Source organism: Embiotoca jacksoni, unplaced genomic scaffold (assembly GCF_022577435.1).
Source record: "Embiotoca jacksoni isolate LCO1_2020_lvr unplaced genomic scaffold, fEmbJac1.0.p SCAF_13, whole genome shotgun sequence".
NCBI classification, from domain to species: Eukaryota; Metazoa; Chordata; class Actinopteri; family Embiotocidae; genus Embiotoca; species Embiotoca jacksoni.
The window spans coordinates 13,159,111-13,174,065 of record NW_027185263.1 but is presented as its reverse complement, the minus strand read 5'-3'; the positions used below and the strand labels follow the sequence as shown (position 1 = coordinate 13,174,065).

The window sequence follows — 14,955 nt, the reverse complement described above, 5'->3', positions numbered from 1 at the left end:
CAAATCAAAAGATATTATTATTTTTCCATTTGGACATCTTACTCAAGTTACAGCATAGAAGTCATAATGTAGGACACACTAGAAACTAAAACAAAAAGGGAAGCAACTTCAGTCGTGTGGAAGTGGTTTGTTTCCAAAAGATCAGATGTACAACAAACCCAAGTCATATGTTTTTGCTGAACATCTATTAGCAGACTGTTAAGGTGTGGTCAGATCAAACGTGAAGCGAATTATTCCCAAGGAGCAATTACATAAATCAGTGCAAAGAAGCAAATGTGGTCTGAACACAACATTGCGTTTATGCTGAAAAATGAAACTATAACACTTATTTTTTTGCAGTTGTAATTTCTTGAAATTAATAATAAAGTATTTTTCAGTATTTCCTTATAATGAGTATCATAGAATTATGATGAAATTCTTTTAGGGCCGCATAATTTCTGGCAGTTAGTCTTTCCCTGCTTTGGTCCGACTGAAATGTTTCAGTCAACAGTAACTTCTGGATTGCCATGGACATTTTTGAGTTTTGACATTGATGGTGCCCAGAGGAGCAACAGTGTCCTAATGACTTTAACGATCTTCGCACTTTTACTCCTGTGACATCATCAGATGAATAATTCTGGTTCTGAGTGAAATATCACAATAGATGGTTTAGACCTACATCAGATCAGACATTCTGACATGTCGAAGCAGGAAAGGCATAGGTGTCTGCATTTCAGTTGGGGGATGTCTCGCTATTGTGCACGCTGCTCCGTTGTCCCATCTGTCATGGTTTACAGGGACACTTAATGGAACTGAGCCTTCATCAATATAATTAATTCCACTGCTGGTTTTCCCTCTGTGTCAAGTCAAAATGTCTGCTATGAATAAGGATGATTGACGAGAGACTTCCTCCAGACATTCATGTCGCCCTCAGGATGAACTGTATCTTTCTATCTGTTGCCGTCATCTGTATTTATGTATCCAATACTTTTATGACCAAATATCAGGAATTAGCTCATGTTAGCATGCTAACATGCTAAACTTAGATGGTGATAATGGCAAACATTTTACCTGCTTCACCTTATTGTCATTGTGGGTATTAAGCATGCTGGCGTGAGCATTAACAGCTGTTGTGCCTAGCACAGCCTCACAGTGCTGTTAGCAAGGCCAGATTTCAGTCTTGTTTTATGGTGGCCTTAGTGGAAAAAATAAAATCAATCAGGACAACATTTAAATTCAATTTGGGTGCAGCAGCTCAGTACTTCAAATTTGTGGGGCAAAACTGTTTTTCACAATAATTTAAACATTGTCTGCAAGCTCTCTCATTGTGACTCTTTACAGCATCTCATCTGGTCTGATTTTAATTAACTGCTTCCATTCTATTGTAAAGCTTATGAGGACCTGCCGGTTCAATCTGACCATAAAATCACAGTTGATGTTTGTTTGGAGATGAAAATCTGACTGAAGGCAAAGTGCATGCAGTTTAAATGATTTCTGTGTTATGACATTTAAGCGTTTCATATTTTTATCTGCATTGTTGCGCAATTCGTCTCAGTTGACCAACCACAGAGGAAGAACAGGGCATGTAGGGACTGAAGGCTGAGTAGGTGTTTCTCCTCCGGCAGTGTTGTTGCATGTTGTCTGGAATTCCCTCTTCTCTACAGATTACAGCTTTGTAAAAGCACACATTTTCTTCCAGTGGGTTCCTCCCTGCAGATACTCATTATACACAAAGACCGGGGCAATACTCGTTGGATTAGCCCTAATCTGGGAAATACAACTAGATACGGCCCACATGCTAAAACAACATGACAGAAAGGAATCTACGGCAGCGATACACAGACATAGCCCGTGGCTCTCCGAGTATTATATGGAAGAATACACTTGGATATTTCACTGTGCCAAGGCAAAAGTGCTGTTAACTCTCCACCTACACATTCTCTGCATCTACTGCAAAAGCATCATCCAAGAAGCACTATTATAAGAGACAGCGTGATACAACACACTCACATTAAAAGGGCTATATTCCTGCAGAAGGCACACCAGAAAGTGGAGAATTTGATCTTAATCCATGGATTAAAATAATTATAAAACACAACTCTAAAACACAATTTATCATCTCTAACCATCACTTTTGGTTCCCAGTATTGTAAAATATCATGACAAAATTGTCTCACTATGGAAAGAAAATAGACTATGAATAATAAAATAATGAGGCACGAACTGTTTCTTGTTTTAAAACAACAAAACACCGGAGCAGCGATGTGATTTTGTCCCTTGACATTCAGGAACGAAAGCTCGTACAACTTTTCCAGATTTATGAAAGCGGCTTCTCTAAATTATTCACCGCCCCGATGGCATCTTTGGTTTTCTTTTTCATCATTCTGTGTAGTTCACAGCTTGTTGTCCTTGAGCAATCTCAGGTAACATTTAGTGAATAACAGCAGAGATGTCAGAGGCAGCCATGCTGAAGGACGTTGTGTAAGACTGCAACAAACTGCTGCAGCATCAGTGTAGCTTGTCAGTAGTGATCACCGTCGCTCTGTTACAGTGCTGACATGTAAGCACATTCTGATGCACAGGATGAAAGACTAACTGCACATCTCCAGTGGCTTGCCCCCGAAGCTATTCAGTACTATTCTGCCATTTCGCAGCATTAAGACCAGCCAGGGCCGAAGAAAGAAGATTCTTTCTTACGATAGCTCTGAGCTTCTCTGGACTGATACATGCAGCTTTTTCGCACGTGACTGTAAGCTATGTCTTCAGTCAACTGACATTCAAATGCCTCTATTGTAGTTAAGGCCATTTATTTAGCATCAGTACTCCCCTGCTCAAAGAAACCAAATGCATGTATGCTGCATGATGGCCTGTGACTCATGTCTTGCCCCACAGCAATGGACCCTAAAAGCTCTTATTTAACAAAGAGTCAAACCATCTATTCATGCCAGAGAAAATATTGCTTTAAAAAACAGCCTGGTGTGCACCTGAAACGACCCTTTAGTCACACAGAAATTATTCCAAAGACATAATAAAAGCTGTTATGTATTAGCTACGCTTCCACAGTGAAAAAGGCGTGACAAATCGGAGGATGAGTTGTCAACTTGGTACAGGTCATCCAAACTGACAGGAGCCTGGCTGCAGGACACACTTTCAGGTCTTTTTCTGTTCTGTTCTGCTCCCAAATCGAGAGGATCCATTTAAAGCTTTCAAATGCAAACACAAAAGTCTGACTAGACAAATGTCTAAGCAAAGGCAGTGGATATGTTTTTCATGCTCAACAAGTATTGGCCATTGAATTCGGACTTTCATGGAGTAGCTTTGAACCCAAAAGTGGATTGTTTGGTCCTCTGATTACCAGTGACCTCACTGCTATGTCAAAAAGTTGGTTTCAGTGATCATGTATTATATGTAGCCGATACAGATTTAGGACTTTTTAGGCCAGAGTGAGGAGATAGAAACTATCATGCAGAATGCTCTCGTTCAGGCCACAAAATCTGACACCCTTGACTCTGATGCACATGCATCATTTATGATTTGTTGGTTTAAATGAGTTCTCAGAGTTATGATGAATTCAAGGTTGTTATGAATTTTTTGGTTGCATATTTCTTTGGCTATACTAACTGCAGCAAAAATTAAAGCATTGTTAAACTGACATTTATCTATTTGAAAGCTCTAACACTCTGATCTAACGACTGAAAACAGTAACGTCACAGCTTCAGAAATGAAGGCTATTTTTCAGTTGGTGCATCGTTTATAAAAGGAATTGTTCCACATCTTGCCACAATTTTTTTCTCACAGAGAAGGTAAACTTTTTTACTGTACAAACTTTAATGTTTGTACAATAAATTATTCACCTTTGCCTCTACAAGAGGAAACAACTGGCTTGGCTGCATCCTGAGCTCACAGCCAGCACTAAACTAGCAAACTCACGGAGATGATGAGACTCTGTTGGTCTAATACTTATGTTTTTGTATGGATTAATAAATGAGCAAGAATACCAGTGTTTGTGCTCAGCTAAATTTTATATTTACTGTACAAACACAAGAGTGGTTTCAATCTTCTCATCTAAGGCAACAAATTGAACAAGCTTTTTTCCCATAATGGTGAACTATTCCTTTAATGATTTATTAAACACCTCACACCATTACAAACATTCAGAACACACAGCTAGGCCACTCTAAGTTATTACACAATCGCCTCATTGTCATCACTTTACATAATTGTGACAGCAGTTTCCACTCAACTGTATAAAAACAGCTGGATGAAACTAACAGAGATATCATATTTCCATCAATATTTCCACGTCATTTTCCACCATTTCAGGTTTGACCGGTCCTCTTTTGATAATGTCATCTCATTTCGACATAAACATTATGGATTTAGTTGCAAAGCCTAACACCACAGTCAATGAATGGCTGTTCTTCTCATAAATTGTATGTTTATTATTAAACGATGATAGTGGGATTAAAAAACAAAGAAAAAGACAATAGTTTCTCACATGCTAAAGCTGCATAAAAGTATTGCAAAAGCTAAAATGTCCTAATTTGGGTAATGCTGATGAGTCAAAGTGTTCACCACAATGCAGAAGAAGAAGAGCAGAAGGAGGAGGAGGAGGAGGAGGAGATCTGGCTGCATGAACTGGTCTGTGCTGCATAAGTGGGACTGTCCATTGCCTACACACTGAAGTGCTCTAACATTAGCCTCTGTCTGAGCAGCATCACACCGGTTGAGTCATAGCAGAGGGAGGATAAGTAGCTATAACACTTTAATAAGAAATACTGCGAAATATTGACATTTCATCAAATCAAAGTTTTCTTAAAAATCCAGAATGTGGTTGTTCAGGGATTTTTGTTTTGTTTTGTTACATCACATAGTAGTACACCTAACACACTCAGCCAATTCATTCACATGCATTTAACACTCCTGTGAATTAGGAAAAGGCTAAACACACTTTAATTATATGTTAAGTTAATGCTTGCCTGTCACTACATACAGAAAATGCTATTATTTAGTTTAACTCGTCTCTCATTACCCAGCCGGGCTACCCGCTCTGCCTCCACTGTCTCTTCCTGCTCTGACCTTAGTCTTAATAAATATAACCTTCCCTTTTCTGCATTTATGCACGCAATCAGTCCTAGCCTGCAGCAAGGTGTCACATCAATAGATCCTGCAACGTCACTCCAGCCACAAATTGGTGAGATAATAAACGTAGTGAACTTCTCTTTGTCGGAATCAATTCAATCAAGTTGCAATGACTGCACATTTGATGCTGCAGTGTGTCGTCGCCTGTTTAAAACTTTGTTTGTTTATTAGCTTTTATATCAATCCAAGCACTGAAATTGAAAATTCAGCATCTCTGGCCAGAGGAACCTGGAGAATCAGCCGTATGTTAAGTAGAAACGGACCGGCACAGAGAAAATGAAAGCTTGGTGAGAATTGATTTTTCCATATTGGAGAACAAACTGGAGCCACACTCACACACACGATGCTGCTGGACTATGGCCTTCCATCTATTGATTCACGCTGCCAATAACACGGTCATTTGCCATCAGGGATTTGCAACAATCATTATATACTGACCCAACTGGAGGACAGCAGTGTTGTCCTGCTTTATTCTGGTCAGAATCCATACACCAAACACAAACGATAAGCTTGGAGCAAAAAGTAATTACTCGGATCCGGTTTTATTCTTTCAATTGTTCATTTCATACTAAAGAGGGCAGCTATGCAGACAATACCAAAGATCACAAGCAGTAAGCAGATTTAAAATCTCAGTCTTCTTAACACTTGCTAATATTATCAAAATTGATGATGTGAGCTGTGGGAAAGCACGCCAATGACTAATCTGTAATTCTTGGCAGAATAGAAATGTGTCAAATCCCAATCATCACATTCATTTGCTATATCAACACCTGCCAGGCGAGCAGGGTATTATGCAATCCCGACTACTATATAACAATTGTGTAGTTTGGTGCATTTTCAAGCAATTTTGTGCTCACAAACTGACCTGGCTGGTCTGCATAATGAGCTGCTCATTGGACTTTTTCAGCTGTGGAGCATCAAGCTTAGCTTGCATCAGCTTATCTCGTTGAAATTAATCCTCCTGATTATTCTGCTTTTCTTCTTATCCTTTAAGAAAACCCTAAAGCTTCTTTCATAAACAATGGATTCAGGTTTAGTCAAAGTCAATTCCGGCTATGGACAAACTCTTCACAGTTTCTGCTTTAGGTCTAATCTGGACAAGCCAAGCGTGTAACATGCATCTCTTCCTCAGCAGTGACTGCTGAAGTGCCCTTGAGCTGGGCTCTGACCCCACAGCTGCTTCGGTGTAATTACTCAGCAGCCGACAGTACAAGGCTGTGGTCAAACTAGGCAGCATTAAGGTGTGAGTGTGTGAATGTGTGTAAACCTGCATCAGCCTGCAACTTCTCTCCCAAGGCTGCTGCAGGCCAATTGTTTGGTGAGAGCTGCAATGCTCGCCGACAACTAAATACAAAGGCATTTAGCAGTTTTAGGAAAGCTGAGGGGCCCTGGATGTGTGAGGTACAGTTGTGTTCCAATTCCCTTTCTTTTTTTTTTTAGCCCTATTCTCACTTCATTAGGTTACACAGTCGTCTCTCCGGCAGCTGACAGAGTCTAGCACAGCCGCAGCTGATCCACAAGCATGAAGAGTGAAGTGCAGTTGGTGGAAAGAAAGATAACAAATTAATTCTCCAGACAGAACTTGGTGCCCTACATGGCAGAGGAGGAACTGGTAGACCAATTATGAAGATATCTCACACTCCTAAGCCCTTCCTATCAAATCCGTCATGCTTGTGGAGATGACTACATGGGCTTCAGCATGTTACAATTGATACAGTGGGCTATTTATCCATCAGAGGGAAAGACTGCTGGTGGAAATTGATGTGATATCTAAAATCATGATGGAAGGGACAGAAAGTCAAACGCTTGATTGTTACCCACACACACAAGTATACATATAGGTTACCTAGAACAAAACAGCAGAGATATTCAAGCACTTGAATGATACAATCATCTTAACCAGTAGCCACCCACCTGCAGCTATCTCGCACCTTACATCAAAGTGACTACAAACAATGGAGTAATAGGTGCAGGTCAGAAAAGTGGGTTGCTTAGGTATAAAAAAAAAAATTTTAAGCTGACAGAAGGATACTCCAAAATTAAGAAAGAGCACCATTTTTCACTTGCCCCTTCTCTTTATTCTGCGTCTCAATAAATGTGTCAAAAAAAAATTTTGAACATGTCATTTAAAGTGACAGTGACAACTCCTCGTGCAAAAATAAACAACAGCTGAGGTTTTCAGTAAATATGACTCATCGTTTTGTTATGTTTTCCATAAATTTTGGCATTAGCTAATTCCACTACTGCAGTTTACTCTTTGTTCAATGATTAATATTACCCATTCGCATTTCAACATTTGCATACAGTCCCTACTGTCGAGGCTTCATCTGACACAACAGTCAGTTACAACAACAACCACAATAGCAATGTGTTCTGTGTGTGCTTTCAGGCACAGTCATCCAAATGCTGCTCATCAGCTTCTCTGGAATTACTGAATTACTGTCTCCAAAATCACTGTGTTTGGCCAATTACAGGCCATCCAGCTACATCATCCAGCTGGCGAATTTTGGATGCCATAAATGAGGAGTTTGACTATATTAGGCAAGACACTTGGCAGGTGTCGGTGTGTGTGTGTGTGTGTGTGTGTGTGTGTGTGTGTTTTTAAAGAACATCCATTTTACTCAACCACCAACTCCAGCTCAAAAACAGCTGTGTAGTTTTTAGACTGGCCTGCCAATGAGACAATTTAACCAGAAATCACTGCATAAACTCTGTGTGCTTTTAATTGTATGTTGGCCCAGAACTTGCAGCACTTTTGCCTCACTTTTTGGGCACAATTCTAAAAGAATAGACCCACCAAAACAAGAGGGCGTCTGCCTGTTCTTATGCACACGAAACCTATTTATACAGCGTAAAAGTACTCACAGGCGTGTGTGACGGAGAAACTGTTGGAGGACTCCAGGTTGTCAACATTGTAATTGAGGTGGAAGGGTTTCTCTGTCACATTCTGGTTGGTGTTATACAGCTGGACAGCAAACCTGAAGGCGCTGTGCTCCTGCACGGTAGAGCGCATGAACAGTCCACCTACAGGAAAGAAAATGTCACACAGAACAGCGTTAATTAGTCCAATCCCAGCATGCATAAAATTGCACTTATTCTGTCTCCAATTCCCGAGACGAGGATTTTACTTACTTACAGCCTGAATGCAGTCATATGGCTACAATTACGTATTATATTAAAGATGTACATCAGTTTATTTCACAAAGGAAGCCCACAAATATAGCCATTCCACTAAATAATGCACTGCAGATACTGAGAGTCGTGTTTTGACAATGTGGATCAACTACATTTTTTACCAAACCGCCCATAAATGCGCGCAAAATCCTACAACCTTCTGCGTTCATGAGAAACATTAAGCAAATAACCTCATCATTGCGATTTGCAGAGACGTGTCCTATATAGATTATGTGAACAAAGAAATGTAAATGTGGAGAGTTTCTCGGTGAACTTACCAATGTTAATTTGGTTTGGAAAGCCTGCCAGCGAGTCCCCCAAAAAATGCAATAAAACAAGGACTGTCGCTATTGTGCGATGCCACATCTTTCCCCGAGAAGTGAAATCAACTCCTGGTCTGTGTGTGACAGAGGAAGTGCAGGGAGAACCATGTACACGGGCTTGTATACGGAAAGAAATCCACAAGATGCGGCGGGTCTCTCGATCTCGCTCTCTCTCTCACTCACTGTGTGCACCCACGTTGAATGTGTGCCAGCGCAACTGCAGCGCCAGCCCTCTGCTGCTGCTGCTGGAAACCTAAAGGCAGTGTTTTATCTCAAAGATGGTGGTGGCGGAGGAGAGGGAAGGCGAAGCTCCTTACTGTGGATAAAGACCATTGAAATGGGCCAGAGAGAGTGAGAGAGGGAAGGAGGCAGGGGGGGGGGGAGGGAGGCAGGGAGTGAAGGGGGGCGTTTATCAAACTTGGTCTGACGTTGAATTATAACAAGAGCAGCCTACCGTCTTCCTCCTCACGTCACTGCAGAGTTGGTAAGTGAGGCGGTGCAGTCTTTGCTGGGTTTAGTGTGTGTGTGTGTGTGTGTGTGTGTGTGTGTGTGTGGTGCAAAGAAGCCCACACCAGCATGCGGTCAGTGTGGACCAACACTATACTGTTGACTTGTGCGTGTCCTGCCTGTGTGTGCAGACCATGTAAGTATGCCATCTATCCATCCATCCATCCCTTCCTGCTGTGTTCACATGTGTGGGAGCACTCATGCAGCAGCAGTCCTGCACACTAGCAGCATAATCCTCGGCTGTCCCCTGCAGGTGTTTCAGTGCAGAAACTGGAACTGTGAGAGCTAATGCACTGATTTATCACTGTTTAATCGCTTGCTGCCAAGTGGCCTCACTAATGTTATATATTAGAATCCTAATTGACTTACTTGTGTTAGTCATTTGGATTCACACTCATTTTTGTTGGTGTCATGAACACTTGATACATAGGATTCAAATGTGGGGTAATCTGGGTTCTCCGAGCAAAAAAACAACAGCGGCAAAAAATATTTTCATATTTTTTTCTGCTGTTAATTTCCCAAATCATCCCATACAGATAAAAAAAAAAAACACAAGTTTCCCACATGGAACACAGGTATGACACATTTCTACCACATGTTGCAACATATGATGACACTGGGACATGTTTCTCATCGACAAAATACGTTTCACGTGCAAAATAACGTGTTAATGTGGTCATGTGATCACAAATTTTTGCACGTGAAATTAATGTTTTCTTTGAGCGATTTCTGTATTGAATTCATCACAGACATACATAAATAGATTCATTTTCTCACCAATGTTGCTAAAAAGACAGCAACATGTCAGCAATGTGCAGTTGAGTGCACATTACTGATCTCTGGTAAAAGATATTTTCACCGTGCAGACGCCATGTCCTTGTCCGTCTAAAGAAAGTACAATCGCCAGAAGGACTCTGACTCACAAAATACAAAATGAGATGTCTGCAGTTTTCATCATGATTAAATGTTATGCCCTTAGTTTTTAGACTTAATCTGCCTGTGTCTCAGACAGACAGGAGAAAATTAATAAGCAGAGGATCAGTGCAGACAGATCTTTGAGCTTGTGGACACCCAACATGTTAGGGTCCATCCAATTACTAACTACACCATCAGCATGACAAAGGCGCTATTCCCTGCTTTAGCATCAGACTTGCATGACAAGAAAGAGGATGATGAGCAAAGTATCACAGCCCCAGCGGTGCAGCATGCAGCCATCTCAAACACCTCATGTGTTGACAGCCAGGTAATCTCTGGCCTAAAAACTTTATAACGTCAACAAACCTGCAAATCACCTAATACTCCAGTAATACAGGTCTATTAAAGGAGATTTGCTTGATTTGGAGTAAACTCCAACAACGTGATGTTATCTCTGTTTGTTCTTTTACTGCTTCTCATTTCGAGCACCACAGCTCTATTTACTCCTGTCTGAATCAATAGTCTGTAATGTCTGCAGCCTGCGCTAAATGCAGCATCGAGGGTTTTACCAAATAACACCGCCGGAGAAAACATCTAAATAGCTACCTCTCAGGTTTGCAGGTGATTTTCAGTCTTTGGATTTCAATTGTTTTCTTTCGTAGTGTTTCTTTTTGCACTGTAGTATGTAATTTAAAACACATTAAGGCCTGCACGCTGCAGTACCCTGCAGGAATGTGATTTAAATCTATTGAAATACACTTATTGTACAAATTTTTTAACAGCGTCCTCTCTTCTGCCTGAACTTCACCTTCTTTTATCATTTATCTATTTAAACACATTAAAGTTGAATTGCTGTATTCACTCCAGTATTGCTTACTCACTGTGAGCCACTGTTTCATTCCATTCCGTTAACTGAACAGTACAATACAAATTATTAGAGTTTGATTTGTTGGAACATGGCCATGTGTGTATTATATATATATAATGTATATGTGTATGTGTGTGTGTATGTGTGTGTGTGTGTGTGTGTGTGTGTGTGTGTGTGTGTGTGCACTGAGGTAGGAGAAATCATTAAAGCTTCCTATTTAGACTGCTGCAAAACCAGCACAGCAAAACAGGCAACAGAGTCAGTGCTTATTGATCTGGATGTGATTTAATGCTTGGTATACAACTATAATCTTCCACAAGACACAGCGAGAACAACTGCCCCATAATTAAGTTCAATTTCATGAAGAAAAACACTGTCTGGATGGCATGACCTTTTTGCAGACATGCAACACAGTTGTTATGTCCTTTGCAGATGTGCGTTCGCTGCCGCTTGAAAAATGATGCAATTAGTTTCAGTCCACTTAAGCATAAACTCAGATTGAATCATTGAAATTCTTGCAAAATACGCATAAACCACAAGTGTCGTTATATCAACAACTGATAAGCACAAAAGTATAGCCCAAAGGGCAGCTTGCCACACACTAAGCCTAAATTCTCCATGCTGTTGAACCAGATAAGGACTGTACAACAATTACTGGTGTGGTGGATGTTGGGGAGGGGAAAGTAAGGGTTATTCATTTTTTCTTTGAGCCCTCCTTTTTACTTTGACACAAACCACAACACCCTCAGTAGAGCATGACAAAATAATATAACAGTGTTAAATAGATAACCCATTTAATCCTATGCATCTTAATGGAACTTCTATTGTGTGCCACCAATGTGCAGATGAAATAAAAGCCTGACACAGATACTGTTTTGCAAATGCCATACTTCCCTTAGTACACTTAAATATAGTACTCTTACATGTTAGTACAGTTAGCTGTTAGGGAAGTGTTGTTTCATTATTTTAACTAAAAATAAATGTGTTTTCGTGCCTTCTGTTTGACGCACACAATAAACATATCAATGGTATCCATCCAGCAGCAATATAGTGGTATTTAGTAAAAGATTATGATTTTTGTGAGGTGTTCTGTAACAGCTGCAGCTTCCGGTTTGATGGCACAGTTAATGCAAGTGTGATCTGGCAGCCACGACAGCCATACACTGATTCTCCAGTTTTACAGGAGATAAGTTCCCGTCAGCTCCCCGGGAGTTCCCGGTCAAATATCTGACAGCATTTTCAATAAGGAGAAGTATTTAGATGAGCTTTCAGGTTATCTTTGTTCTGCCTCTTCAGCACACCTTAGGCGTGCTTCCCACTTTGCACCGTAGCAAATGAGATCTGCTCAGGGAGCCTCTCGCTCTCGGTCTGATACACAAGCTCTTCAGCAAGACATAATTGAGTGTAAATGTCAGCAGTCCTTTCTAGAACGTCCCATGTAGTTTAAGTAAAAATGACATTTATGAAGTGTCAACCATATGGTGGGTGCAATTATTAACATGGAATTGTTCTGGTCTTGCTTCAGGAGGCTAACATGGGCCATTTAATGATAAAAAAAAAAATCTTTGCTGGTTAGTGAGGTACAAGGCAGATAAACATCCACTGTTTTCAGTCATTGTGTAACCCCATTTCCAAAAAAAGTTGGGACGTGGTGTAAATTGTAAATAAAAACAGAAAGCGATGATTTGCAAATCATGTAAACCCATATTTAATTGAAAATAGACCAAAGACAACATAACAAATGTTGAAACTGAAAAATGTTGTTGTTTTGTGAAAAATATATGTTTAATTTTAATTTGAAATCTGCAAATGTCTGGGAACTGAAGAGACCAGTTGCTGGAGTTTCGAAAGTGAAATGTTGTCCCATACTTACCTGATATAGGATTTCAGTTCCTCAACAGTTCAGGGTCTCCTTTGCCATATTTTCTTTTTTAGTTTAGCACCCGGACTCTTACTAGAGAGCCATGCAGTTGTAATGCGTGCTCCTAAATGGTGGAATGAGCTCCCCAACGACATCAGGACAGCGGAAACTCTGTACATCTTCCGCCACAAACTAAAAACACACCTCTTCCGACTTTACCTTGAATAGGAGAACTTTAGTAGCACTTAAAATGGCACTTACTGATAGCACTTTGTAGTTTGGCTTTCTTGAAGAAATTGTATTTTCTTGATTCTTGTTGTTCTGGGTTTTGTACCCTCATGGTTGAAATGCACTCATTGTAAGTCGCTTTGGATAAAAGCGTCAGCTAAATGAAATGTAATGTAATGTAATGTGCAGAATGGAGTTTGTCATTGATTTGCTGTAATAAGCAAGACCTTCCCTGAAAAATCAAAATGAGCATGCATTTTTCATAAAACAATAACATTTCTCAGTTTCAAAATGTTATATGTTGTCATTGTTCTATTTTCAATTAATAATGGGTTTATTTGATTTGCAAATCATCACATTCTGTTATTATTTACATATTACACAGCGGCCAGACGCTTTTTGGAAAAGGGGTTGTAGATTGGTTTTAGAATAAAGTGTCAACTGTGTGATGTAAATCAAAGAACAGATATTATAGTTCAATCACTTGTCAATAGCAATCTATCAGTTTCCAAACTTAACCTGGTTATAAATATATATATAGCTTGTTATAACCCACAGAATTATGCACACCTGCCTGGGGGAGTGAAGTGGCCTAAATACAGATATATCCAGTGTTACAAGTGGCACTGTTATAAGAGCACACAATCAGACACATCAGCCAAACACAGTAATTAAGTCATAAAAAAAAGCCAACCACTAAACTGTAATCATTCTTTACAGCTTAAGGTGAACAACTGTCAAACAGAAACAAACCTAATGAAAATCTATCAGGCACTCTGAATAACTACGTTTCAGAAAAAAGGTCATTTTCTTTTACAGCCATAATTAAAGCAAACAAAGAGGACATTATTTCTAAAGCATTTATCCAATGTATGGCAAAGGTTTTTTTCTTCTTTTACTCCTTTTGTTGAACACTTTTAAGAACTGGAACTTCACTTGTTTATTTTGTCGTAGTCTCTGTGTTAGCATCATTATTCGGAAATTGAATGTGGAACTTTGCGGCCACGTGAGCTACGCGTGTCACATGTAAGACGACATGAGGGCCAAAGCCTGCTGGGAGAATTGAAAAGTACACAGCAGAAGGGCTTTGATGCATAGATGGCCTAATTTTCCTTGGGCAGATAACATAAATGAGGGTTTGCACTGGATAATTAAAGATGAGAACTCCAGTTGCAAACACCACCTTAAAAAAAACAAAAAACATTACATTGTCCAGCTTCATGACCATTACTTGTTCTAGGTCAAGGATCAAGAGGTAATGTGGTGCTCTCCTGGATGCTCAGCAGATCAGACTGCAGCATATTTTGCTTTAATATCACAATGTGCATTTAGCCAGTATCACACACAAAGAGTAAGCCTGCGGGTATATTGTGCAGTGGATTAACTGCGATTAATAACACACATAGCAAAATGAAAACCCTGACAGAGTGTAAGATGCCTGTCCGCCTGGCACGGTGGCTCCCAGGAGAGCTTTTCTGTGTAACTAAACAATAAAAGTAATGCCCCTAAAATTCTTGAGATGAAATGATGATATTGTACTTTGTGTTATGGCACACCAAGGTCAGGACCGCAATAAGTGGTCTGAAGCTCCCCAGAAAGGTCAAGAGATAAAAAAAAAAGAGCTCGCTGAGTGCCATAAAACCTTTCATGTCTCCTCCTCCTAATGCTTCCTGTAAAATGATGCCCGTATTTATGGCAACAGTTAGAGTTTCAGCTACAGTAAGTTCTGTGAGCCTCTCGATGTGGCACAAATTGTAACACAGGTTGTCATGTTGTTCCTCTTCATCTGGAGATTAGATCTCAGCACATTCAAATCTTGTTTAAAGATATATGTAATAAAGAAAAACACACCAGTCCAATTAAAACATATAGAACATGTGACTTTTGTATCTGTCAGTTTCTCATTCACCACATGCTTTTAATGCTGCAGCAAACAGTTAATTATGCGAATTGAGGAA

General features: G+C 40.0%; 1 protein-coding gene across 4 annotated transcripts in view; it reads right to left on the bottom strand.

Annotated features, from left to right (window-relative positions):
- The window catches only part of gria3a (glutamate receptor, ionotropic, AMPA 3a), a 68,262-nt gene extending 59,332 nt beyond the window's left edge, over positions 1–8,930 (bottom strand). For 2 of the 4 annotated variants that reach the window (XR_011178133.1, XM_069146699.1), the window contains exons 1-2: positions 8,574–8,930; positions 7,987–8,145 (exon numbers count right to left, since the gene is read on the bottom strand). Coding sequence is in view for 3 of the 4 variants with exons in the window: in XM_069146699.1 (XP_069002800.1) it covers positions 7,987–8,145; positions 8,574–8,661 (247 nt within the window). In the remaining variant the exon portion in view is untranslated. The remainder of the gene's footprint in view (positions 1–7,986; positions 8,146–8,573) is intronic. The other 2 variants (XM_069146698.1, XM_069146697.1) reach the window with 1 other exon arrangement.
- Between the last annotated feature and the right edge of the window lie 6,025 nt (positions 8,931–14,955).